Source organism: Lycorma delicatula, chromosome 9 (genome assembly GCF_047948215.1).
Source record: "Lycorma delicatula isolate Av1 chromosome 9, ASM4794821v1, whole genome shotgun sequence".
Lineage (NCBI taxonomy): Eukaryota > Metazoa > Arthropoda > Insecta > Hemiptera > Fulgoridae > Lycorma > Lycorma delicatula.
In genome coordinates, this window is record NC_134463.1 from 123,284,950 (window position 1) to 123,311,489 (window position 26,540).

The 26,540-nt window shown below is 31.5% G+C and overlaps 3 protein-coding genes across 3 annotated transcripts in view; 1 reads left to right on the top strand and 2 right to left on the bottom strand.

Annotated features, from left to right (window-relative positions):
• The window catches only part of LOC142330086 (uncharacterized), a 387,582-nt gene that overhangs the window by 64,632 nt on the left and 296,410 nt on the right, over positions 1-26,540 (top strand). The gene's annotated exons all lie outside the window — the stretch shown is intronic.
• Positions 8,906-9,445, bottom strand: LOC142330745 (matrix metalloproteinase-27-like). Its single transcript, XM_075376192.1, has one exon. It carries the CDS (start codon positions 9,443-9,445, stop codon positions 8,906-8,908), a length of 540 nt encoding a protein of 179 aa, XP_075232307.1.
• On the bottom strand, positions 19,172-19,711 carry LOC142330746 (matrix metalloproteinase-27-like). The gene has a single exon (XM_075376193.1). It carries the CDS (start codon positions 19,709-19,711, stop codon positions 19,172-19,174), a length of 540 nt encoding a protein of 179 aa, XP_075232308.1.

Here is a 26,540-nt window from a genome sequence, read left to right on the forward strand (position 1 = left end):
ATCATAGTAGTCAAAAGGTGGCTTGAATAGATATTGCTCGAATCGGAGTCCATCCAAAGAAATTAAAACTAATTCTTTAATGTAGACATCAGCGTTGGGTAAACGAAAAAAAGTAAAGTCTGATATAAAGACAGACATGTTGACTTTACCGACTAACAGACTAAACTGGTTAGGAAACGTTTTTGACTGTGCCTGTTAAAGGAGAATATTGCATTATGCAATCACTTATCATCAAACAATAGGCTGTTGTGTTGTCGGGAATGTTGGTAGAAGTTTTTATCTCGATTTTAATATCAACCGCGCCAGTTTTCAAAGTGTCGTTTTGTTTTGAACAATCTATAAAGATTAATGGCATAGCATAGTACTTGGATGGGGTAATTAACGCAGCCGCTGAATTCCTGTTATAATAAGATCTATAGAAACTCTTAAACATTTCATATAATATAATGCTATCTCCTTGAATGTGTTCATAAGGATAATATACAGAATTCAGATACAAGCGTATGTTATTAAGTGAAATGGTATCAAAATTCGAAGCTCTTTTTGTTGCGTCTCCTTTTCTCGATGTTTGAAATCCAATGATAACATAATGAGGTTTTTCCACCTGCGTCGTTGTTTTAACTGTCCAAATTACATCTTTACTGATAGGTAGAGTTGGGTATTCGTACAAGTTCCACTTTCGGAACATCATCGAAATCGGTTCATCCCTATCTACCAGTCTAAGAAGTGATAACCGTTTTTCATCCGATACGTTAACATATGGTATTTTCCAACTAATTTTCGTTATTCCGAAGGTAAATGTTTTTCCAGCTGGAACGACAACAGCATTATTATTAGTGGAAGCCCGAAGCAGAATGAGTTCCTGTTTAACGTTTAGCAGTATCTTATTATAATCTTCAAAAAAGCCCAAGAGCATCTTCAGCGGAAGTAATACCTTAAACTTTGCCGAATCACCATCGATATATACACCGTTGACCGGTTGGATATCTTCAACGCCGACCGATGACCAACCATGCATGAAAATTGAATCTTTTTCGAAGTTTCTCAGTGATAGAGCATTTTTCATCGTTGAAGTTATCCCCACATTTCTCACCCTATCCACCTCCTGTCCTGCAATTTCATAACGAATTTCATCGAAAAGAAACGCGCCAAAATTGTTGCATAGTTTTAGTGTTGAATCTGAAGCTCCATTAGCATCACTATACGTTCCGTTGATGAGTAAATAACTTTCGCACGGAAGCGTGTATACATCCTGTTGCTGGACAGGAATTCTTATTTCATCACTATTATTAAATGTAGTTGACGCTTAAGGATAGTGAGTATGAAATTCTTTACCCGTAATGGTTTCATCAAATACCGCGTTCGCAGTATCAACGTCTATTATCTGTACGCTCATCGTTGTAATACTTTAAAACCTAAAGATTCCAGAAATCGTACGTTTTCTCGTGTTAACCGTTTAAGCTTCGCAGGTTGACTAGTCGTTAACGGGACTATGGGAGGGAATTTATATTCCGCTTTATCAACGAAAATCAGCACCATCGTTTCTTCGTCTTAAATGCAGTCTCACCGTCACTTCTTCACCACCGAAACTTATCAGTTCTGAATTTTGATTATAAACGTGCACAGTTATATTCCGTATAGACTTGGTGTTGACCGGAAGATAAATGACACTGTGCGGTACTTCAATTATCTTATATCCCCGTCCAACTCTGGGATAGAATTCGTGAATGATATGACCTTCTTCTCCGCTTACAAATGAACTGCGGGCGATGTTACAACTTATACGTATCGCATTTACAGATGAAATACTAACAGGTTTCTGAGATGTATGCCAGAAGTTTGCTGGTAGGACCATTTCATCAAATCCCAAAAGAGTACGGATAGAATGTGGTTTTGTAAAATCTACTATTTCAGTACAAAATAAACGCGAGTGCATCGTCGTAGGTTCGATTAAGATTTTAATCGAACATTTTGCATCATTTTTATTGCGATTTCGTTGTTTACCTTTATCATTGTCGGTCGCGTTCGATTCATCGCAGTTGCCCATCCCATGTTTCAATTTAACTTTCAGATCATCAATCTCATACATCCCCGGCGGAAGCTTTATCGATTTACTGCCCTGGTAACCGTAATAAAACATAATTTTTTCCTTTTTCTACATTTTGAATGTTATTATATGACATAAAATCAATCAGGCCGATTTCCCACGCGGCATCGCCGAGTTCTATCGGGGGGAAAAAATCTGCAGACAGTATAGAAGATTTTCCGTTTAGGCAGAACATATCAAAAACTTTAAACACAAATGCCCGTAAACAACTGAATTAAAATCCTGTCTGCGGTCTAAATTATACTGGATGTTGGACTAGCTCTTTAGGTGGCTGTAAATTACCGTAACTGTCAAAATAAAACACGTTCGCGTTACGTTTTTTATAACAAACCCAATGCGTACCCGGATTGAGGACACTGTCCAAGTTCACTATTCCCGATTCGAATTTATTTATTCTAGCTGGTAAAGTATCGCGCATGAAAACACCTCTGAAGTGGGGTAAATTAATTTTTCGCGCAAACCGTATTAACTCCACATCTGATAAAGGATGAATGGGGAGATTGCGTAGTAAATTTAATGTTTTTTTCTGCTTTGACGACGATGATGATGACGACGATGACGACTGCGACCTGCAGACCGGTGTTTTTTTACGCCGCATCCGGTTTTAGATCGGTACGGTTCAAGATAAGCACCTTTCCCCTTTTTTCTTATAGTTTTTTTTCGCACACCTCTGACCGAAGCTTTCTTCAATCTCCCGCCGAATTTACTCTTTATTTTCATAGCGTTTGTTGAGGCGGGATGAGGCCATCCCGCAACGTGAGCCATTTACTTATTCGCAATCAATTGAGATAAAATTAAATGACAAGCAATTTTTAGCATGGACACCAGCAAAAAAAGGTAAATATTTGGTGAGGCTAGAGTTGTTTGAGACAGATGACATTGAAGGTTTATCATTTAAGGATAGATACAAAAGAGTAAAAACTAAATTGGAGATGGTTATTAATGAAAATGATGAACGCTTCGAATTAATTAATGATACTATTTCGCTGGCATGTGATAATTTAAAAACTGAAAACGGGTATAAAAAAGTAGTTAGACCGGTTGCAAAGGTAAGTCCTATGCAACAAAAAAATTAAATTTTTACTTGATTAACCTTTTTGTTTAAATTTTTTTTTCGCAGGATTGAAAAAGGAAAATGGACAATAAATATAAAAGAGTTAGCTTGGAAGCAGTTCAGCATATGGGAGAGTTTACTCTAATTGAAAATGCATTTGCATGTAATCTTTTAACGTATTATTATAAAAATGATAATGATGTATGTTCGGATGTATGGTTAGCGTTGCAGAATGCTAGTGAACATATTGTTTTAATATTAACAGAATCATTAGCTCGTTATGGTTCTGTAAAATTTAATATATTGATAGAATTAACGTATAAAAAGCCGATGACTGGTGATATAAAAGATGTAGGATTTAAAACTAATAATTTTGACATATACAGTATAAATGATATAGATAATGCTATTCAGAACGCAACCGAACAGTTGCTTGAGGAGGAAGCTAGTTTTGAAGGAAAACAGAGTGGATGGACTCTTATTACTTTAGATGGAATATTAGTAAGAGTAAATAAATTTCGTCCTTTAAGAGGTTCATGTTACATTCCATTACCAAGTAAATTTCAACAAAAGCATGCAGTTATTAATATTAAGAATGAGGATGAATTTTGTTTTAAATGGTCTATTCTTTGTCGTTTTGTAAAAGGTACTCATCGTGAAAGAGTAGATACGCGATATAAGACTCTTTTAGATAAATTCGATTTTCACGGTATAAATTTTCCCACACCATTAGGCGAGATAAAAATTTTTGAAGAAAAAAATAATGTTTCTGTAAATGTATATTCATTTGATGAGAAAGGAATAATATTTCCAGTAAAAGTATGTTTACAAGAACGCAATGAACATTTTGATTTGCTACTTTTAACAAACAATGAAGTTTTTCATTATTGTTATATAACCAATTTTGATAGACTGATTGGCTCCCAATTAACCAAGAATAACCATAGGATTACTATTTGCAAAAGATGTTTTACATTTTATAAAACTGATAAATATTCAACTATAAAAATGAATGAACATATAGAAAAATGTAAAGTAAATGCGCCAGCAAAAATTATTCTTCCTGAGGTTGATTGTAACGGTCTTCCTCCTATGTTAAAATTTAAAAATTTTCATCATATTTTGCAGTACCAGTTGTTTGTTATGCAGATTTTGAATGCATATTAAAACCTGTTTCAACATGCTATCCCAACAATGATAAATCTTTTACTGTATCTACGGAACACCATATTCCAATGAATTTCTGTTTGTATTTTGTTTCAATTCCATCAGTTCCAGATTTTATACGAAATGTTCTACCTTCGACTCCTTTCTTATATAGAGGAAAAGATGCTACTAAAAAATTTATGATAGTGCTTAAAGATATTTGTTCAAAAATTGATAATTATTTAAAAATTAATAAAAAAATTATATTTACTGATGAAGATAAAATCGCATTCGATTCCGCACTTTCTTGTCAGATGTGTGAAATTAAATTCAGTTCGCAGGTAATTCCAGTTCGTGATCATTGCCATTTAACAGGTAAATATAGAGCTGCTCTTTGTAATAAATGTAATTTGCAAAGACGTAATCAAACATTTCTTCCTGTTTTTCTTCATAACAGCTCAAATTATGATTCGCATTTCATTGTTAAAGAATTAGGATATGATGAAAATAGAATAAATTTAATTCCGAATACTACTGAGAAGTATATTTCATTTACAAAAACTATCGGTAACCATATGTCTATTCGTTTCGTTGATTCAATCCGGTTTATGTCATTTAGTTTAGATTATTTAGTTAAAACATTACCCACTGAAAAGTTTTTTCATTTAAAAAAATCATTTAAACAAGATGAACTTCATCTTGAAACTCGAAAAGGAGTTTATCCTTATGAGTATACTAGCTCCTGGGAAGATTTAGAAGATACTCAGCTACCACCTAAAGAGAAATTTTATAGTTCGCTTACAGGAGAAAATATTGATGAAAATGATTATATTCATGCTAAAACTGTTTGGAGTCATTTCAATATAAAAAATTTAGGTGAATATAGTGATCTTTATTTAAAATGTGATGTTCTTATTTTAGCTGATGTATTTGAAAATTTTCGTTTACTTTGTTTAAGAGAATATGGCTTAGATTGCGCATATTACTTTACACTTCCTGGTTTTTCATTTGATGCTATGCTTTATAAAACGCGAGTTTCACTTGAATTAATCACAGATTATGATATTTATATGTTTTTAGAAAGGGGTATTAGAGGGGGAATATCGGTTTGTGTTAAAAAGTATGGGAAGGCAAACAATCCTTACATACCTGAAGAATATGATAATAAATTACCACACACATATTTAGCATATCTAGATGCCAATAACTTATACGGTTGGGCAATGAGCCAACATTTACCAAAACAAAGTTTTCGATGGGTTGAAAAAGAAATTCAACAATCAATAGCAGATAGTATATTATCGTTTAAAGATGATGGTATAATTGGTTTTATTTTTGAAGTTGACGTAGAGTATCCTGAATTTCTTCATAATACACACAGTGATCTTCCGTTTCTTCCGATAAATGAAGTTCCCCCTTTTTCATCTCACACAAAATTAGTAACAACATTAAAAACTAAAAATAATTATATTTGTCATTATGTTAATTTAAAACAAGCTATTCGTAACGGACTTAGAGTAACTAAAGTACATAAAATACTGCAATTTATTCAATCTCCTTGGTTAAAAAGCTATATAAATTTAAATACTATAAATCGACAATCGGCAACAAATGATTTTGAAAAAGACTTATTTAAATTAATGAATAATGCGGTATTTGGGAAGTGTATGGAAAACGTTAGGAAACGTATTAATTTAGAATTGGTTTCGTCAGAAAAGAGGTTGATGAAACTTATCGCGAAACCAACATTTAAAGATAGAATAATATATAATGAAAATCTTTGTGCAGTTCAGTGTACTAAAGAAAAAATAAAATTAGATGAATCTCTGTATGTGGGTCTATCAGTGTTAGAACTTAGTAAGACACTAATGTATAATTTTCATTATAATATAATGAAGAAAAAATATAGATCTAAGATTAATCTTCTTTATATGGACACCGATAGCTTTTTTTATGAAATAGAGACTCATGATTTTTACCAAGATTTACAAGATGAAAATTTTATTGAGTATTTTGATACGTCTGATTTTCCTGTTTCACATCCTCTTTTTTCAATTAAAAATAAAAAAGTTTTAGGTAAATTTAAGGATGAATGTAACGGCATTCCTATAAAAGAATTTATCGGATTAAGAGCAAAATTATATACTTTTACAACTACAAAGGGGATTACGAAAAAAGCTAAAGGAATAAAAAAGAATGTAGTAAAAAACAAATTAAATATCAACCATTACAGAAACTGTTTATTGAAAGCAAGTGACGATAGCAAAGACTTTTATGTTCAAATGAAACTGATTCGATCAAAAAAACACTTAGTTGAAACTGTGACAGTAAACAAATTAGCATTAAGCAATTATGATGATAAACGTGTTGCAGTTAATAACATATTAACTTTACCTTGGGGGCATGTTGATATTCCTTTAGAACTTAAACGTTTATTTAATCATTAAATTATTTTCAATTTTGTTTTTTCTTTTCAGTTAAAAATGTACAAAAAATCTTGTTATTATAGCATTAGAGTAACCAAACCGCTTTCATTAATAGCATGTTCAACATTAAGTGTGGTTCAAGCAATAACTAGTGGTTTAATAGAGGTTACAGATGAATTAATGCATTTATTTTTAATACTAGACGAAAATGAATTAGATTTTAAAGTCAATGTATACAGCAGGTTTAATTATAAGAATGTAATCGATCCGAATATATGTTATTATTGTTTACTAAATAATTTTTTCTCACTTACATATCATTCAGTTAAAGAAATGGTTGATAATTATCTTTGTGTTCATTTGACTAAAAATTTAAATATTGATGATGAATGAAGAAGAAAATTATATATTTTCTGTTTTAACAACAGAAACTCTCAATGACATTGTGTCAATTTTAATTAATAAAAAACATAATAATTCCGTAAAGATTCACTTTCTTACAGAAAGATCGAATAAATGGTTTAGTTATTTATTTAGTAAACAATATAATTCTATATTATATAGTAAAAATTGGTAATTTTATCAATAATATTTTAAATAAATATTTATTGTTTTAATTAAATTAATGTACGTCTTATTTTATTATAATCAATATAAAATGTATTTTATTATATTCAATTAAAATATATTTAGTATTTTATTATATTCAATAAAAATGTATTTTTATTTTAAATAAATATTTATTGTTTCAATTAAATTAATGTACGTCTTTTTTTATTATAATCAATTAATATGTATTTAATATTGTAAATAGATATTTATTGTTTCAATTAAATTAATGTATGTATTATTTTATTATATTCAATAAAAATGTATTTAGTATTTTATTATATTTAATAAAAATGTATCCGGCATTTTATTATAGTCAAAAGTAAATGTTTTGTAAAAATAAATAATTTTTCAAAGTTTATTTCAGTTTTTATTTTATTTCAACCTTTTTTATCATTAAAAACTAATTATAAAAAGGATAAAAGACAGTTATTTTTATTAAAATAAGTTACAATACATTTTTCTGAATTAATTTATTAAATAAAATTTGATTACAAATTTCAATCAAAATATAATTTTTACATGAACTTATCCATAATTCTTTCTTTATCCTAAATTCACTCAATTCCTTTTAAACTTCTTTTTTAGGATAAACATGAAATTTACTGATAAATTCAGTGAACTGTTTTAAGATATTGTTACTGTAACATAGTAAACCAAAAAGCTCATGATCTTTAGTTCCAAATCTGATTACTTTTTGGAAGAAGTCATTATACTCATAATAATTTCCATTCTTAAAAAAATAAAGTAGTCCGTTGTTAAAACGAGCAACCCCATCTATATCTGCCGGTATTCCAGGAAACAGATTGGATACAAGGTCTGTTCGAGCAATAGTGAATGAACATTCATTTATCTTTCCCACAAAATCTTCATTATAAATCACATAAGTTTTTCCAGTATATGTATTTACGATACCATTAATCGTACAAGGATGACCGATGTTAAAGTGTGAACATACATTCCTAGGATAGCCTATGACCAACTGTTGAGTATTAAGATTGAACATAAACAATTTATGATTTTCAATTAATACTATTTCTCCGTTCGGTCTCTGGTACATCGCATCTATTCCTTTGAATGTATCTAAAGAAAGAAACTTTAATCGTTCAGTAATTTCAAGTGGTCTATAATAATTTTTGCTATCATATTTACTGCTGTTCGCAATATTTATTATCCATAACTGTTTTTTGAATATTACATAAACTTTTCCATTTACTAGCAAGTAATGAATTTTATTCTCATCATCTTCTTTTATTGCGCACACGTCGGTAATAACCTCTGAAGACCTAGGAACAGTAGTAGATTTAGTCGTTTGAACAGGTTTAGCAGTAGTTGTCATCGCTTTACTGCCGTAAAGCGACTGAATGGCTAATATATCGTCTTCGCTTAAATTTGAACGTTTGTTTAGTAAAGGGTACATGAAAGCATCTTTATTGAAAGAATGGCGAACACCCAAGGCGTGACCAATCTCATGCATCAACGTGCTCAGTAGGTTGGTTTTGTCTTTTTCCTCTTTACCTTCAGGATCAAAATTCCAATTCTCCTCTTCATCAATGTGAATTTCTATGGGTGTGTTAGCAGTGTTAGGAGAAACGCATGCGCCAAAACACCTCCAGGTCCATCAAATCTGCTCGAGCATCGAACTTTATCGTTTTTGGTACATGTGTGGATACCATATTTGTCAGAAATTAGGATATTATATCCGTAATAATCATGTTTGAAACTTAACGATGTGTGCTTTGCCCATTCATCAAAAGCTATGTTAGCTAATTTCATCTTTTCAGCCGTTGCTCGTTGGTAGTGCCATTTCAGTTCTGGTTTTCTCCATATGATTCTTGAAACTGCATACGGTAATATGTCTGGTACACCGCATCGAGGCTCACGCATGAAAGCGATGGTCTTACTATTTAACTCCCCATTAACCGGAAGATGAAAAGATTCTTGAAACAGTTTTACGGCATCTTTTACTGCTTTTTCATCAGTTAAGCTTGCATTATCTCCTTTGAGATATCCATAGTCCAATAGAAATTTATTAGAATCAAATTCATCTGCATTTACAGAAATTGTTGTGACAAAAAACGTTATGAAGTATATGATAATCATCTTATTGCACTGTTTTAAAGACTGAACGTAACAAATGGAACATTTCATTTAAATACATTCCAAAATCTTATTGTTTAGAGGAGAAGGGATAATTAAACCTAAAATAAAAACAACTATTTCTTTTTAAAGTTATTTATTGTTCTTTAATAATCAAAATACAAATACATATTTTATTTGATGTTAAATTTTAAATACAATTTTATTTAAAATTAAAATTTATTATTCTTCACTCCAGTCTTTTTCACCTTCAGGAAACAGTTGATGAATCTTGATGTCTGGATCTTGTTGCATGTAGTTGGGTATATCCTCATAAATTTTAGGCGGAACATACCTTCCGTAAAGGTCGATAATAACCTGCTTAGGAAGGTGATGGAGAACGTCACGTCCGGGACTGTTTAAATAACACTCTTTTGCTTTTTCTATAGCATTTCCCACCGTTTCCAGCATATAATAAAATTTACTTTGCTCACTCCACCACATGTGTAACCATATAGCCTTTTTCATAGCGCAATTATGTTTTTCACCAAAAGGGCATACTTTATTTATTGAAGAACCGAATAAATCGATAGGAGGACAATCGTAACCGTCAAGGTCTTTTATTATATTCCGTTTATTGTTTAGTATTTGTTCTAACACTTTTTTCTTTTCTTTGCACTTTACGTATATAGTACACATTGGTGCTAAATTTTCAAAAATGGTTGATAACCTCAAGTGTTCAATAAAACCGGAATTCCAATTGAATCCGATTTGTTTCTGAAAGTTTTGTATTGCAACTGTAGTAGTTTGAGATGAAATATCATAGTAGTCAAAAGGTGGCTTGAATAGATATTGCTCGAATCGGAGTCCATCCAAAGAAATTAAAACTAATTCTTTAATGTAGACATCAGCGTTGGGTAAACGAAAAAAAGTAAAGTCTGATATAAAGACAGACATGTTGACTTTACCGACTAACAGACTAAACTGGTTAGGAAACGTTTTTGACTGTGCCTGTTAAAGGAGAATATTGCATTATGCAATCACTTATCATCAAACAATAGGCTGTTGTGTTGTCGGGAATGTTGGTAGAAGTTTTTATCTCGATTTTAATATCAACCGCGCCAGTTTTCAAAGTGTCGTTTTGTTTTGAACAATCTATAAAGATTAATGGCATAGCATAGTACTTGGATGGGGTAATTAACGCAGCCGCTGAATTCCTGTTATAATAAGATCTATAGAAACTCTTAAACATTTCATATAATATAATGCTATCTCCTTGAATGTGTTCATAAGGATAATATACAGAATTCAGATACAAGCGTATGTTATTAAGTGAAATGGTATCAAAATTCGAAGCTCTTTTTGTTGCGTCTCCTTTTCTCGATGTTTGAAATCCAATGATAACATAATGAGGTTTTTCCACCTGCGTCGTTGTTTTAACTGTCCAAATTACATCTTTACTGATAGGTAGAGTTGGGTATTCGTACAAGTTCCACTTTCGGAACATCATCGAAATCGGTTCATCCCTATCTACCAGTCTAAGAAGTGATAACCGTTTTTCATCCGATACGTTAACATATGGTATTTTCCAACTAATTTTCGTTATTCCGAAGGTAAATGTTTTTCCAGCTGGAACGACAACAGCATTATTATTAGTGGAAGCCCGAAGCAGAATGAGTTCCTGTTTAACGTTTAGCAGTATCTTATTATAATCTTCAAAAAAGCCCAAGAGCATCTTCAGCGGAAGTAATACCTTAAACTTTGCCGAATCACCATCGATATATACACCGTTGACCGGTTGGATATCTTCAACGCCGACCGATGACCAACCATGCATGAAAATTGAATCTTTTTCGAAGTTTCTCAGTGATAGAGCATTTTTCATCGTTGAAGTTATCCCCACATTTCTCACCCTATCCACCTCCTGTCCTGCAATTTCATAACGAATTTCATCGAAAAGAAACGCGCCAAAATTGTTGCATAGTTTTAGTGTTGAATCTGAAGCTCCATTAGCATCACTATACGTTCCGTTGATGAGTAAATAACTTTCGCACGGAAGCGTGTATACATCCTGTTGCTGGACAGGAATTCTTATTTCATCACTATTATTAAATGTAGTTGACGCTTAAGGATAGTGAGTATGAAATTCTTTACCCGTAATGGTTTCATCAAATACCGCGTTCGCAGTATCAACGTCTATTATCTGTACGCTCATCGTTGTAATACTTTAAAACCTAAAGATTCCAGAAATCGTACGTTTTCTCGTGTTAACCGTTTAAGCTTCGCAGGTTGACTAGTCGTTAACGGGACTATGGGAGGGAATTTATATTCCGCTTTATCAACGAAAATCAGCACCATCGTTTCTTCGTCTTAAATGCAGTCTCACCGTCACTTCTTCACCACCGAAACTTATCAGTTCTGAATTTTGATTATAAACGTGCACAGTTATATTCCGTATAGACTTGGTGTTGACCGGAAGATAAATGACACTGTGCGGTACTTCAATTATCTTATATCCCCGTCCAACTCTGGGATAGAATTCGTGAATGATATGACCTTCTTCTCCGCTTACAAATGAACTGCGGGCGATGTTACAACTTATACGTATCGCATTTACAGATGAAATACTAACAGGTTTCTGAGATGTATGCCAGAAGTTTGCTGGTAGGACCATTTCATCAAATCCCAAAAGAGTACGGATAGAATGTGGTTTTGTAAAATCTACTATTTCAGTACAAAATAAACGCGAGTGCATCGTCGTAGGTTCGATTAAGATTTTAATCGAACATTTTGCATCATTTTTATTGCGATTTCGTTGTTTACCTTTATCATTGTCGGTCGCGTTCGATTCATCGCAGTTGCCCATCCCATGTTTCAATTTAACTTTCAGATCATCAATCTCATACATCCCCGGCGGAAGCTTTATCGACTTACTGCCCTGGTAACCGTAATAAAACATAATTTTTTCCTTTTTCTACATTTTGAATGTTATTATATGACATAAAATCAATCAGGCCGATTTCCCACGCGGCATCGCCGAGTTCTATCGGGGGGAAAAAATCTGCAGACAGTATAGAAGATTTTCCGTTTAGGCAGAACATATCAAAAACTTTAAACACAAATGCCCGTAAACAACTGAATTAAAATCCTGTCTGCGGTCTAAATTATACTGGATGTTGGACTAGCTCTTTAGGTGGCTGTAAATTACCGTAACTGTCAAAATAAAACACGTTCGCGTTACGTTTTTTATAACAAACCCAATGCGTACCCGGATTGAGGACACTGTCCAAGTTCACTATTCCCGATTCGAATTTATTTATTCTAGCTGGTAAAGTATCGCGCATGAAAACACCTCTGAAGTGGGGTAAATTAATTTTTCGCGCAAACCGTATTAACTCCACATCTGATAAAGGATGAATGGGGAGATTGCGTAGTAAATTTAATGCTTTTTTCTGCTTTGACGACGATGATGATGACGACGATGACGACTGCGACCTGCAGACCGGTATTTTTTTACGCCGCATCCGGTTTTAGATCGGTACGGTTCAAGATAAGCACCTTTCCCCTTTTTTCTTATAGTTTTTTTTCGCACACCTCTGACCGAAGCTTTCTTCAATCTCCCGCCGAATTTACTCTTTATTTTCATAGCGTTTGTTGAGGCGGGATGAGGCCATCCCGCAACGTGAGCCATTTACTTATTCGCAATCAATTGAGATAAAATTAAATGACAAGCAATTTTTAGCATGGACACCAGCAAAAAAAGGTAAATATTTGGTGAGGCTAGAGTTGTTTGAGACAGATGACATTGAAGGTTTATCATTTAAGGATAGATACAAAAGAGTAAAAACTAAATTGGAGATGGTTATTAATGAAAATGATGAACGCTTCGAATTAATTAATGATACTATTTCGCTGGCATGTGATAATTTAAAAACTGAAAACGGGTATAAAAAGTAGTTAGACCGGTTGCAAAGGTAAGTCCTATGCAACAAAAAATTAAATGTTTACTTGATTAACCTTTTTGTTTAAATTTTTTTTTCGCAGGATTGAAACAGGAAAATGGACAATAAATATAAAAGAGTTAGCTTGGAAGCAGTTCAGCATATGGGAGAGTTTACTCTAATTGAAAATGCATTTGCATGTAATCTTTTAACGTATTATTATAAAAATGATAATGATGTATGTTCGGATGTATGGTTAGCGTTGCAGAATGCTAGTGAACATATTGTTTTAATATTAACAGAATCATTAGCTCGTTATGGTTCTGTAAAATTTAATATATTGATAGAATTAACGTATAAAAAGCCGATGACTGGTGATATAAAAGGATATATAAAAGGATATATGACTGGTGATGTAGGATTTAAAACTAATAATTTTGACATATACAGTATAAATGATATAGATAATGCTATTCAGAACGCAACCGAACAGTTGCTTGAGGAGGAAGCTAGTTTTGAAGGAAAACAGAGTGGATGGACTCTTATTACTTTAGATGGAATATTAGTAAGAGTAAATAAATTTCGTCCTTTAAGAGGTTCATGTTACATTCCATTACCAAGTAAATTTCAACAAAAGCATGCAGTTATTAATATTAAGAATGAGGATGAATTTTGTTTTAAATGGTCTATTCTTTGTCGTTTTGTAAAAGGTACTCATCGTGAAAGAGTAGATACGCGATATAAGACTCTTTTAGATAAATTCGATTTTCACGGTATAAATTTTCCCACACCATTAGGCGAGATAAAAATTTTTGAAGAAAAAAATAATGTTTCTGTAAATGTATATTCATTTGATGAGAAAGGAATAATATTTCCAGTAAAAGTATGTTTACAAGAACGCAATGAACATTTTGATTTGCTACTTTTAACAAACAATGAAGTTTTTCATTATTGTTATATAACCAATTTTGAAAGACTGATTGGCTCCCAATTAACCAAGAATAACCATAGGATTACTATTTGCAAAAGATGTTTTACATTTTATAAAACTGATAAATATTCAACTATAAAAATGAATGAACATATAGAAAAATGTAAAGTAAATGCGCCAGCAAAAATTATTCTTCCTGAGGTTGATTGTAACGGTCTTCCTCCTATGTTAAAATTTAAAAATTTTCATCATATTTTGCAGTACCAGTTGTTTGTTATGCAGATTTTGAATGCATATTAAAACCTGTTTCAACATGCTATCCCAACAATGATAAATCTTTTACTGTATCTACGGAACACCATATTCCAATGAATTTCTGTTTGTATTTTGTTTCAATTCCATCAGTTCCAGATTTTATACGAAATGTTCTACCTTCGACTCCTTTCTTATATAGAGGAAAAGATGCTACTAAAAAATTTATGATAGTGCTTAAAGATATTTGTTCAAAAATTGATAATTATTTAAAAATTAATAAAAAAATTATATTTACTGATGAAGATAAAATCGCATTCGATTCCGCACTTTCTTGTCAGATGTGTGAAATTAAATTCAGTTCGCAGGTAATTCCAGTTCGTGATCATTGCCATTTAACAGGTAAATATAGAGCTGCTCTTTGTAATAAATGTAATTTGCAAAGACGTAATCAAACATTTCTTCCTGTTTTTCTTCATAACAGCTCAAATTATGATTCGCATTTCATTGTTAAAGAATTAGGATATGATGAAAATAGAATAAATTTAATTCCGAATACTACTGAGAAGTATATTTCATTTACAAAAACTATCGGTAACCATATGTCTATTCGTTTCGTTGATTCAATCCGGTTTATGTCATTTAGTTTAGATTATTTAGTTAAAACATTACCCACTGAAAAGTTTTTTCATTTAAAAAAATCATTTAAACAAGATGAACTTCATCTTGTAACTCGAAAAGGAGTTTATCCTTATGAGTATACTAGCTCCTGGGAAGATTTAGAAGATACTCAGCTACCACCTAAAGAGAAATTTTATAGTTCGCTTACAGGAGAAAATATTGATGAAAATGATTATATTCATGCTAAAACTGTTTGGAGTCATTTCAATATAAAAAATTTAGGTGAATATAGTGATCTTTATTTAAAATGTGATGTTCTTATTTTAGCTGATGTATTTGAAAATTTTCGTTTACTTTGTTTAAGAGAATATGGCTTAGATTGCGCATATTACTTTACACTTCCTGGTTTTTCATTTGATGCTATGCTTTATAAAACGCGAGTTTCACTTGAATTAATCACAGATTATGATATTTATATGTTTTTAGAAAGGGGTATTAGAGGGGGAATATCGGTTTGTGTTAAAAAGTATGGGAAGGCAAACAATCCTTACATACCTGAAGAATATGATAATAAATTACCACACACATATTTAGCATATCTAGATGCCAATAACTTATACGGTTGGGCAATGAGCCAACATTTACCAAAACAAAGTTTTCGATGGGTTGAAAAAGAAATTCAACAATCAATAGCAGATAGTATATTATCGTTTAAAGATGATGGTATAATTGGTTTTATTTTTGAAGTTGACGTAGAGTATCCTGAATTTCTTCATAATACACACAGTGATCTTCCGTTTCTTCCGATAAATGAAGTTCCCCCTTTTTCATCTCACACAAAATTAGTAACAACATTAAAAACTAAAAATAATTATATTTGTCATTATGTTAATTTAAAACAAGCTATTCGTAACGGACTTAGAGTAACTAAAGTACATAAAATACTGCAATTTATTCAATCTCCTTGGTTAAAAAGCTATATAAATTTAAATACTATAAATCGACAATCGGCAACAAATGATTTTGAAAAGGACTTATTTAAATTAATGAATAATGCGGTATTTGGGAAGTGTATGGAAAACGTTAGGAAACGTATTAATTTAGAATTGGTTTCGTCAGAAAAGAGGTTGATGAAACTTATCGCGAAACCAACATTTAAAGATAGAATAATATATAATGAAAATCTTTGTGCAGTTCAGTGTACTAAAGAAAAAATAAAATTAGATGAATCTCTGTATGTGGGTCTATCAGTGTTAGAACTTAGTAAGACACTAATGTATAATTTTCATTATAATATAATGAAGAAAAAATATAGATCTAAGATTAATCTTCTTTATATGGACACCGATAGCTTTTTTTATGAAATAGAGACTCATGATTTTTACCAAGATTTACAAGATGAAAATTTTATTGAGTATTTTGATACGTCTGATTTTCCTGTTTCACATCCTCTTTTTTCAATTAAAAATAAAAAAGTTTTAGGTAAATTTAAGGATGAATGTAACGGCATTCCTATAAAAGAATTTATCGGATTAAGAGCAAAATTATATACTTTTACAACTACAAAGGGGATTACGAAAAAAAGCTAAAGGAATAAAAAAGAATGTAGTAAAAAACAAATTAAATATCAACCATTACAGAAACTGTTTATTGAAAGCAAGTGACGATAGCAAAGACTTTTATGTTCAAATGAAACTGATTCGATCAAAAAAACACTTAGTTGAAACTGTGACAGTAAACAAATTAGCATTAAGCAATTATGATGATAAACGTGTTGCAGTTAATAACATATTAACTTTACCTTGGGGGCATGTTGATATTCCTTTAGAACTTAAACGTTTATTTAATCATTAAATTATTTTCAATTTTGTTTTTTCTTTTCAGTTAAAAATGTACAAAAAATCTTGTTATTATAGCATTAGAGTAACCAAACCGCTTTCATTAATAGCATGTTCAACATTAAGTGTGGTTCAAGCAATAACTAGTGGTTTAATAGAGGTTACAGATGAATTAATGCATTTATTTTTAATACTAGACGAAAATGAATTAGATTTTAAAGTCAATGTATACAGCAGGTTTAATTATAAGAATGTAATCGATCCGAATATATGTTATTATTGTTTACTAAATAATTTTTTCTCACTTACATATCATTCAGTTAAAGAAATGGTTGATAATTATCTTTGTGTTCATTTGACTAAAAATTTAAATATTGATGATGAATGAAGAAGAAAATTATATATTTTCTGTTTTAACAACAGAAACTCTCAATGACATTGTGTCAATTTTAATTAATAAAAAACATAATAATTCCGTAAAGATTCACTTTCTTACAGAAAGATCGAATAAATGGTTTAGTTATTTATTTAGTAAACAATATAATTCTATATTATATAGTAAAAATTGGTAATTTTATCAATAATATTTTAAATAAATATTTATTGTTTTAATTAAATTAATGTACGTCTTATTTTATTATAATCAATATAAAATGTATTTTATTATATTCAATTAAAATATATTTAGTATTTTATTATATTCAATAAAAATGTATTTTTATTTTAAATAAATATTTATTGTTTCAATTAAATTAATGTACGTCTTTTTTTATTATAATCAATTAATATGTATTTAATATTGTAAATAGATATTTATTGTTTCAATTAAATTAATGTATGTATTATTTTATTATATTCAATAAAAATGTATTTAGTATTTTATTATATTTAATAAAAATGTATCCGGCATTTTATTATAGTCAAAAGTAAATGTTTTGTAAAAATAAATAATTTTTCAAAGTTTATTTCAGTTTTTATTTTATTTCAACCTTTTTTATCATTAAAAACTAATTATAAAAAGGATAAAAGACAGTTATTTTTATTAAAATAAGTTACAATACATTTTTCTGAATTAATTTATTAAATAAAATTTGATTACAAATTTCAATCAAAATATAATTTTTACATGAACTTATCCATAATTCTTTCTTTATCCTAAATTCACTCAATTCCTTTTAAACTTCTTTTTTAGGATAAACATGAAATTTACTGATAAATTCAGTGAACTGTTTTAAGATATTGTTACTGTAACATAGTAAACCAAAAAGCTCATGATCTTTAGTTCCAAATCTGATTACTTTTTGGAAGAAGTCATTATACTCATAATAATTTCCATTCTTAAAAAAATAAAGTAGTCCGTTGTTAAAACGAGCAACCCCATCTATATCTGCCGGTATTCCAGGAAACAGATTGGATACAAGGTCTGTTCGAGCAATAGTGAATGAACATTCATTTATCTTTCCCACAAAATCTTCATTATAAATCACATAAGTTTTTCCAGTATATGTATTTACGATACCATTAATCGTACAAGGATGACCGATGTTAAAGTGTGAACATACATTCCTAGGATAGCCTATGACCAACTGTTGAGTATTAAGATTGAACATAAACAATTTATGATTTTCAATTAATACTATTTCTCCGTTCGGTCTCTGGTACATCGCATCTATTCCTTTGAATGTATCTAAAGAAAGAAACTTTAATCGTTCAGTAATTTCAAGTGGTCTATAATAATTTTTGCTATCATATTTACTGCTGTTCGCAATATTTATTATCCATAACTGTTTTTTGAATATTACATAAACTTTTCCATTTACTAGCAAGTAATGAATTTTATTCTCATCATCTTCTTTTATTGCGCACACGTCGGTAATAACCTCTGAAGACCTAGGAACAGTAGTAGATTTAGTCGTTTGAACAGGTTTAGCAGTAGTTGTCATCGCTTTACTGCCGTAAAGCGACTGAATGGCTAATATATCGTCTTCGCTTAAATTTGAACGTTTGTTTAGTAAAGGGTACATGAAAGCATCTTTATTGAAAGAATGGCGAACACCCAAGGCGTGACCAATCTCATGCATCAACGTGCTCAGTAGGTTGGTTTTGTCTTTTTCCTCTTTACCTTCAGGATCAAAATTCCAATTCTCCTCTTCATCAATGTGAATTTCTATGGGTGTGTTAGCAGTGTTAGGAGAAACGCATGCGCCAAAACACCTCCAGGTCCATCAAATCTGCTCGAGCATCGAACTTTATCGTTTTTGGTACATGTGTGGATACCATATTTGTCAGAAATTAGGATATTATATCCGTAATAATCATGTTTGAAACTTAACGATGTGTGCTTTGCCCATTCATCAAAAGCTATGTTAGCTAATTTCATCTTTTCAGCCGTTGCTCGTTGGTAGTGCCATTTCAGTTCTGGTTTTCTCCATATGATTCTTGAAACTGCATACGGTAATATGTCTGGTACACCGCATCGAGGCTCACGCATGAAAGCGATGGTCTTACTATTTAACTCCCCATTAACCGGAAGATGAAAAGATTCTTGAAACAGTTTTACGGCATCTTTTACTGCTTTTTCATCAGTTAAGCTTGCATTATCTCCTTTGAGATATCCATAGTCCAATAGAAATTTATTAGAATCAAATTCATCTGCATTTACAGAAATTGTTGTGACAAAAAACGTTATGAAGTATATGATAATCATCTTATTGCACTGTTTTAAAGACTGAACGTAACAAATGGAACATTTCATTTAAATACATTCCAAAATCTTATTGTTTAGAGGAGAAGGGATAATTAAACCTAAAATAAAAACAACTATTTCTTTTTAAAGTTATTTATTGTTCTTTAATAATCAAAATACAAATACATATTTTATTTGATGTTAAATTTTAAATACAATTTTATTTAAAATTAAAATTTATTATTCTTCACTCCAGTCTTTTTCACCTTCAGGAAACAGTTGATGAATCTTGATGTCTGGATCTTGTTGCATGTAGTTGGGTATATCCTCATAAATTTTAGGCGGAACATACCTTCCGTAAAGGTCGATAATAACCTGCTTAGGAAGGTGATGGAGAACGTCACGTCCGGGACTGTTTAAATAACACTCTTTTGCTTTTTCTATAGCATTTCCCACCGTTTCCAGCATATAATAAAATTTACTTTGCTCACTCCACCACATGTGTAACCATATAGCCTTTTTCATAGCGCAATTATGTTTTTCACCAAAAGGGCATACTTTATTTATTGAAGAACCGAATAAATCGATAGGAGGACAATCGTAACCGTCAAGGTCTTTTATTATATTCCGTTTATTGTTTAGTATTTGTTCTAACACTTTTTTCTTTTCTTTGCACTTTACGTATATAGTACACATTGGTGCTAAATTTTCAAAAATGGTTGATAACCTCAAGTGTTCAATAAAACCGGAATTCCAATTGAATCCGATTTGTTTCTGAAAGTTTTGTATTGCAACTGTAGTAGTTTGAGATGAAATATCATAGTAGTCAAAAGGTGGCTTGAATAGATATTGCTCGAATCGGAGTCCATCCAAAGAAATTAAAACTAATTCTTTAATGTAGACATCAGCGTTGGGTAAACGAAAAAAAGTAAAGTCTGATATAAAGACAGACATGTTGACTTTACCGACTAACAGACTAAACTGGTTAGGAAACGTTTTTGACTGTGCCTGTTAAAGGAGAATATTGCATTATGCAATCACTTATCATCAAACAATAGGCTGTTGTGTTGTCGGGAATGTTGGTAGAAGTTTTTATCTCGATTTTAATATCAACCGCGCCAGTTTTCAAAGTGTCGTTTTGTTTTGAACAATCTATAAAGATTAATGGCATAGCATAGTACTTGGATGGGGTAATTAACGCAGCCGCTGAATTCCTGTTATAATAAGATCTATAGAAACTCTTAAACATTTCATATAATATAATGCTATCTCCTTGAATGTGTTCATAAGGATAATATACAGAATTCAGATACAAGCGTATGTTATTAAGTGAAATGGTATCAAAATTCGAAGCTCTTTTTGTTGCGTCTCCTTTTCTCGATGTTTGAAATCCAATGATAACATAATGAGGTTTTTCCACCTGCGTCGTTGTTTTAACTGTCCAAATTACATCTTTACTGATAGGTAGAGTTGGGTATTCGTACAAGTTCCACTTTCGGAACATCATCGAAATCGGTTCATCCCTATCTACCAGTCTAAGAAGTGATAACCGTTTTTCATCCGATACGTTAACATATGGTATTTTCCAACTAATTTTCGTTATTCCGAAGGTAAATGTTTTTCCAGCTGGAACGACAACAGCATTATTATTAGTGGAAGCCCGAAGCAGAATGAGTTCCTGTTTAACGTTTAGCAGTATCTTATTATAATCTTCAAAAAAGCCCAAGAGCATCTTCAGCGGAAGTAATACCTTAAACTTTGCCGAATCACCATCGATATATACACCGTTGACCGGTTGGATATCTTCAACGCCGACCGATGACCAACCATGCATGAAAATTGAATCTTTTTCGAAGTTTCTCAGTGATAGAGCATTTTTCATCGTTGAAGTTATCCCCACATTTCTCACCCTATCCACCTCCTGTCCTGCAATTTCATAACGAATTTCATCGAAAAGAAACGCGCCAAAATTGTTGCATAGTTTTAGTGTTGAATCTGAAGCTCCATTAGCATCACTATACGTTCCGTTGATGAGTAAATAACTTTCGCACGGAAGCGTGTATACATCCTGTTGCTGGACAGGAATTCTTATTTCATCACTATTATTAAATGTAGTTGACGCTTAAGGATAGTGAGTATGAAATTCTTTACCCGTAATGGTTTCATCAAATACCGCGTTCGCAGTATCAACGTCTATTATCTGTACGCTCATCGTTGTAATACTTTAAAACCTAAAGATTCCAGAAATCGTACGTTTTCTCGTGTTAACCGTTTAAGCTTCGCAGGTTGACTAGTCGTTAACGGGACTATGGGAGGGAATTTATATTCCGCTTTATCAACGAAAATCAGCACCATCGTTTCTTCGTCTTAAATGCAGTCTCACCGTCACTTCTTCACCACCGAAACTTATCAGTTCTGAATTTTGATTATAAACGTGCACAGTTATATTCCGTATAGACTTGGTGTTGACCGGAAGATAAATGACACTGTGCGGTACTTCAATTATCTTATATCCCCGTCCAACTCTGGGATAGAATTCGTGAATGATATGACCTTCTTCTCCGCTTACAAATGAACTGCGGGCGATGTTACAACTTATACGTATCGCATTTACAGATGAAATACTAACAGGTTTCTGAGATGTATGCCAGAAGTTTGCTGGTAGGACCATTTCATCAAATCCCAAAAGAGTACGGATAGAATGTGGTTTTGTAAAATCTACTATTTCAGTACAAAATAAACGCGAGTGCATCGTCGTAGGTTCGATTAAGATTTTAATCGAACATTTTGCATCATTTTTATTGCGATTTCGTTGTTTACCTTTATCATTGTCGGTCGCGTTCGATTCATCGCAGTTGCCCATCCCATGTTTCAATTTAACTTTCAGATCATCAATCTCATACATCCCCGGCGGAAGCTTTATCGACTTACTGCCCTGGTAACCGTAATAAAACATAATTTTTTCCTTTTTCTACATTTTGAATGTTATTATATGACATAAAATCAATCAGGCCGATTTCCCACGCGGCATCGCCGAGTTCTATCGGGGGGAAAAAATCTGCAGACAGTATAGAAGATTTTCCGTTTAGGCAGAACATATCAAAAACTTTAAACACAAATGCCCGTAAACAACTGAATTAAAATCCTGTCTGCGGTCTAAATTATACTGGATGTTGGACTAGCTCTTTAGGTGGCTGTAAATTACCGTAACTGTCAAAATAAAACACGTTCGCGTTACGTTTTTTATAACAAACCCAATGCGTACCCGGATTGAGGACACTGTCCAAGTTCACTATTCCCGATTCGAATTTATTTATTCTAGCTGGTAAAGTATCGCGCATGAAAACACCTCTGAAGTGGGGTAAATTAATTTTTCGCGCAAACCGTATTAACTCCACATCTGATAAAGGATGAATGGGGAGATTGCGTAGTAAATTTAATGCTTTTTTCTGCTTTGACGACGATGATGATGACGACGATGACGACTGCGACCTGCAGACCGGTATTTTTTTACGCCGCATCCGGTTTTAGATCGGTACGGTTCAAGATAAGCACCTTTCCCCTTTTTTCTTATAGTTTTTTTTCGCACACCTCTGACCGAAGCTTTCTTCAATCTCCCGCCGAATTTACTCTTTATTTTCATAGCGTTTGTTGAGGCGGGATGAGGCCATCCCGCAACGTGAGCCATTTACTTATTCGCAATCAATTGAGATAAAATTAAATGACAAGCAATTTTTAGCATGGACACCAGCAAAAAAAGGTAAATATTTGGTGAGGCTAGAGTTGTTTGAGACTGATGACATTGAAGGTTTATCATTTAAGGATAGATACAAAAGAGTAAAAACTAAATTGGAGATGGTTATTAATGAAAATGATGAACGCTTCGAATTAATTAATGATACTATTTCGCTGGCATGTGATAATTTAAAAACTGAAAACGGGTATAAAAAGTAGTTAGACCGGTTGCAAAGGTAAGTCCTATGCAACAAAAAATTAAATGTTTACTTGATTACCCTTTTTGTTTAAATTTTTTTTTCGATTGAAACAGGAAAATGGACAATAAATATAAAAGAGTTAGCTTGGAAGCAGTTCAGCATATGGGAGAGTTTACTCTAATTGAAAATGCATTTGCATGTAATCTTTTAACGTATTATTATAAAAATGATAATGATGTATGTTCGGATGTATGGTTAGCGTTGCAGAATGCTAGTGAACATATTGTTTTAATATTAACAGAATCATTAGCTCGTTATGGTTCTGTAAAATTTAATATATTGATAGAATTAACGTATAAAAAGCCGATGACTGGTGATATAAAAGGATATATAAAAGGATATATGACTGGTGATGTAGGATTTAAAACTAATAATTTTGACATATACAGTATAAATGATATAGATAATGCTATTCAGAACGCAACCGAACAGTTGCTTGAGGAGGAAGCTAGTTTTGAAGGAAAACAGAGTGGATGGACTCTTATTACTTTAGATGGAATATTAGTAAGAGTAAATAAATTTCGTCCTTTAAGAGGTTCATGTTACATTCCATTACCAAGTAAATTTCAACAAAAGCATGCAGTTATTAATATTAAGAATGAGGATGAATTTTGTTTTAAATGGTCTATTCTTTGTCGTTTTGTAAAAGGTACTCATCGTGAAAGAGTAGATACGCGATATAAGACTCTTTTAGATAAATTCGATTTTCACGGTATAAATTTTCCCACACCATTAGGCGAGATAAAAATTTTTGAAGAAAAAAATAATGTTTCTGTAAATGTATATTCATTTGATGAGAAAGGAATAATATTTCCAGTAAAAGTATGTTTACAAGAACGCAATGAACATTTTGATTTGCTACTTTTAACAAACAATGAAGTTTTTCATTATTGTTATATAACCAATTTTGAAAGACTGATTGGCTCCCAATTAACCAAGAATAACCATAGGATTACTATTTGCAAAAGATGTTTTACATTTTATAAAACTGATAAATATTCAACTATAAAAATGAATGAACATATAGAAAAATGTAAAGTAAATGCGCCAGCAAAAATTATTCTTCCTGAGGTTGATTGTAACGGTCTTCCTCCTATGTTAAAATTTAAAAATTTTCATCATATTTTGCAGTACCAGTTGTTTGTTATGCAGATTTTGAATGCATATTAAAACCTGTTTCAACATGCTATCCCAACAATGATAAATCTTTTACTGTATCTACGGAACACCATATTCCAATGAATTTCTGTTTGTATTTTGTTTCAATTCCATCAGTTCCAGATTTTATACGAAATGTTCTACCTTCGACTCCTTTCTTATATAGAGGAAAAGATGCTACTAAAAAATTTATGATAGTGCTTAAAGATATTTGTTCAAAAATTGATAATTATTTAAAAATTAATAAAAAAATTATATTTACTGATGAAGATAAAATCGCATTCGATTCCGCACTTTCTTGTCAGATGTGTGAAATTAAATTCAGTTCGCAGGTAATTCCAGTTCGTGATCATTGCCATTTAACAGGTAAATATAGAGCTGCTCTTTGTAATAAATGTAATTTGCAAAGACGTAATCAAACATTTCTTCCTGTTTTTCTTCATAACAGCTCAAATTATGATTCGCATTTCATTGTTAAAGAATTAGGATATGATGAAAATAGAATAAATTTAATTCCGAATACTACTGAGAAGTATATTTCATTTACAAAAACTATCGGTAACCATATGTCTATTCGTTTCGTTGATTCAATCCGGTTTATGTCATTTAGTTTAGATTATTTAGTTAAAACATTACCCACTGAAAAGTTTTTTCATTTAAAAAAATCATTTAAACAAGATGAACTTCATCTTGTAACTCGAAAAGGAGTTTATCCTTATGAGTATACTAGCTCCTGGGAAGATTTAGAAGATACTCAGCTACCACCTAAAGAGAAATTTTATAGTTCGCTTACAGGAGAAAATATTGATGAAAATGATTATATTCATGCTAAAACTGTTTGGAGTCATTTCAATATAAAAAATTTAGGTGAATATAGTGATCTTTATTTAAAATGTGATGTTCTTATTTTAGCTGATGTATTTGAAAATTTTCGTTTACTTTGTTTAAGAGAATATGGCTTAGATTGCGCATATTACTTTACACTTCCTGGTTTTTCATTTGATGCTATGCTTTATAAAACGCGAGTTTCACTTGAATTAATCACAGATTATGATATTTATATGTTTTTAGAAAGGGGTATTAGAGGGGGAATATCGGTTTGTGTTAAAAAGTATGGGAAGGCAAACAATCCTTACATACCTGAAGAATATGATAATAAATTACCACACACATATTTAGCATATCTAGATGCCAATAACTTATACGGTTGGGCAATGAGCCAACATTTACCAAAACAAAGTTTTCGATGGGTTGAAAAAGAAATTCAACAATCAATAGCAGATAGTATATTATCGTTTAAAGATGATGGTATAATTGGTTTTATTTTTGAAGTTGACGTAGAGTATCCTGAATTTCTTCATAATACACACAGTGATCTTCCGTTTCTTCCGATAAATGAAGTTCCCCCTTTTTCATCTCACACAAAATTAGTAACAACATTAAAAACTAAAAATAATTATATTTGTCATTATGTTAATTTAAAACAAGCTATTCGTAACGGACTTAGAGTAACTAAAGTACATAAAATACTGCAATTTATTCAATCTCCTTGGTTAAAAAGCTATATAAATTTAAATACTATAAATCGACAATCGGCAACAAATGATTTTGAAAAAGACTTATTTAAATTAATGAATAATGCGGTATTTGGGAAGTGTATGGAAAACGTTAGGAAACGTATTAATTTAGAATTGGTT

Bases quoted from the DNA above. Each gene is read 5' to 3' on its own strand.
- LOC142330746 (XM_075376193.1), bottom strand. From the start codon at position 19,711: ATGATTATCATATACTTCATAACGTTTTTTGTCACAACAATTTCTGTA.
- LOC142330745 (XM_075376192.1), bottom strand. From the start codon at position 9,445: ATGATTATCATATACTTCATAACGTTTTTTGTCACAACAATTTCTGTA.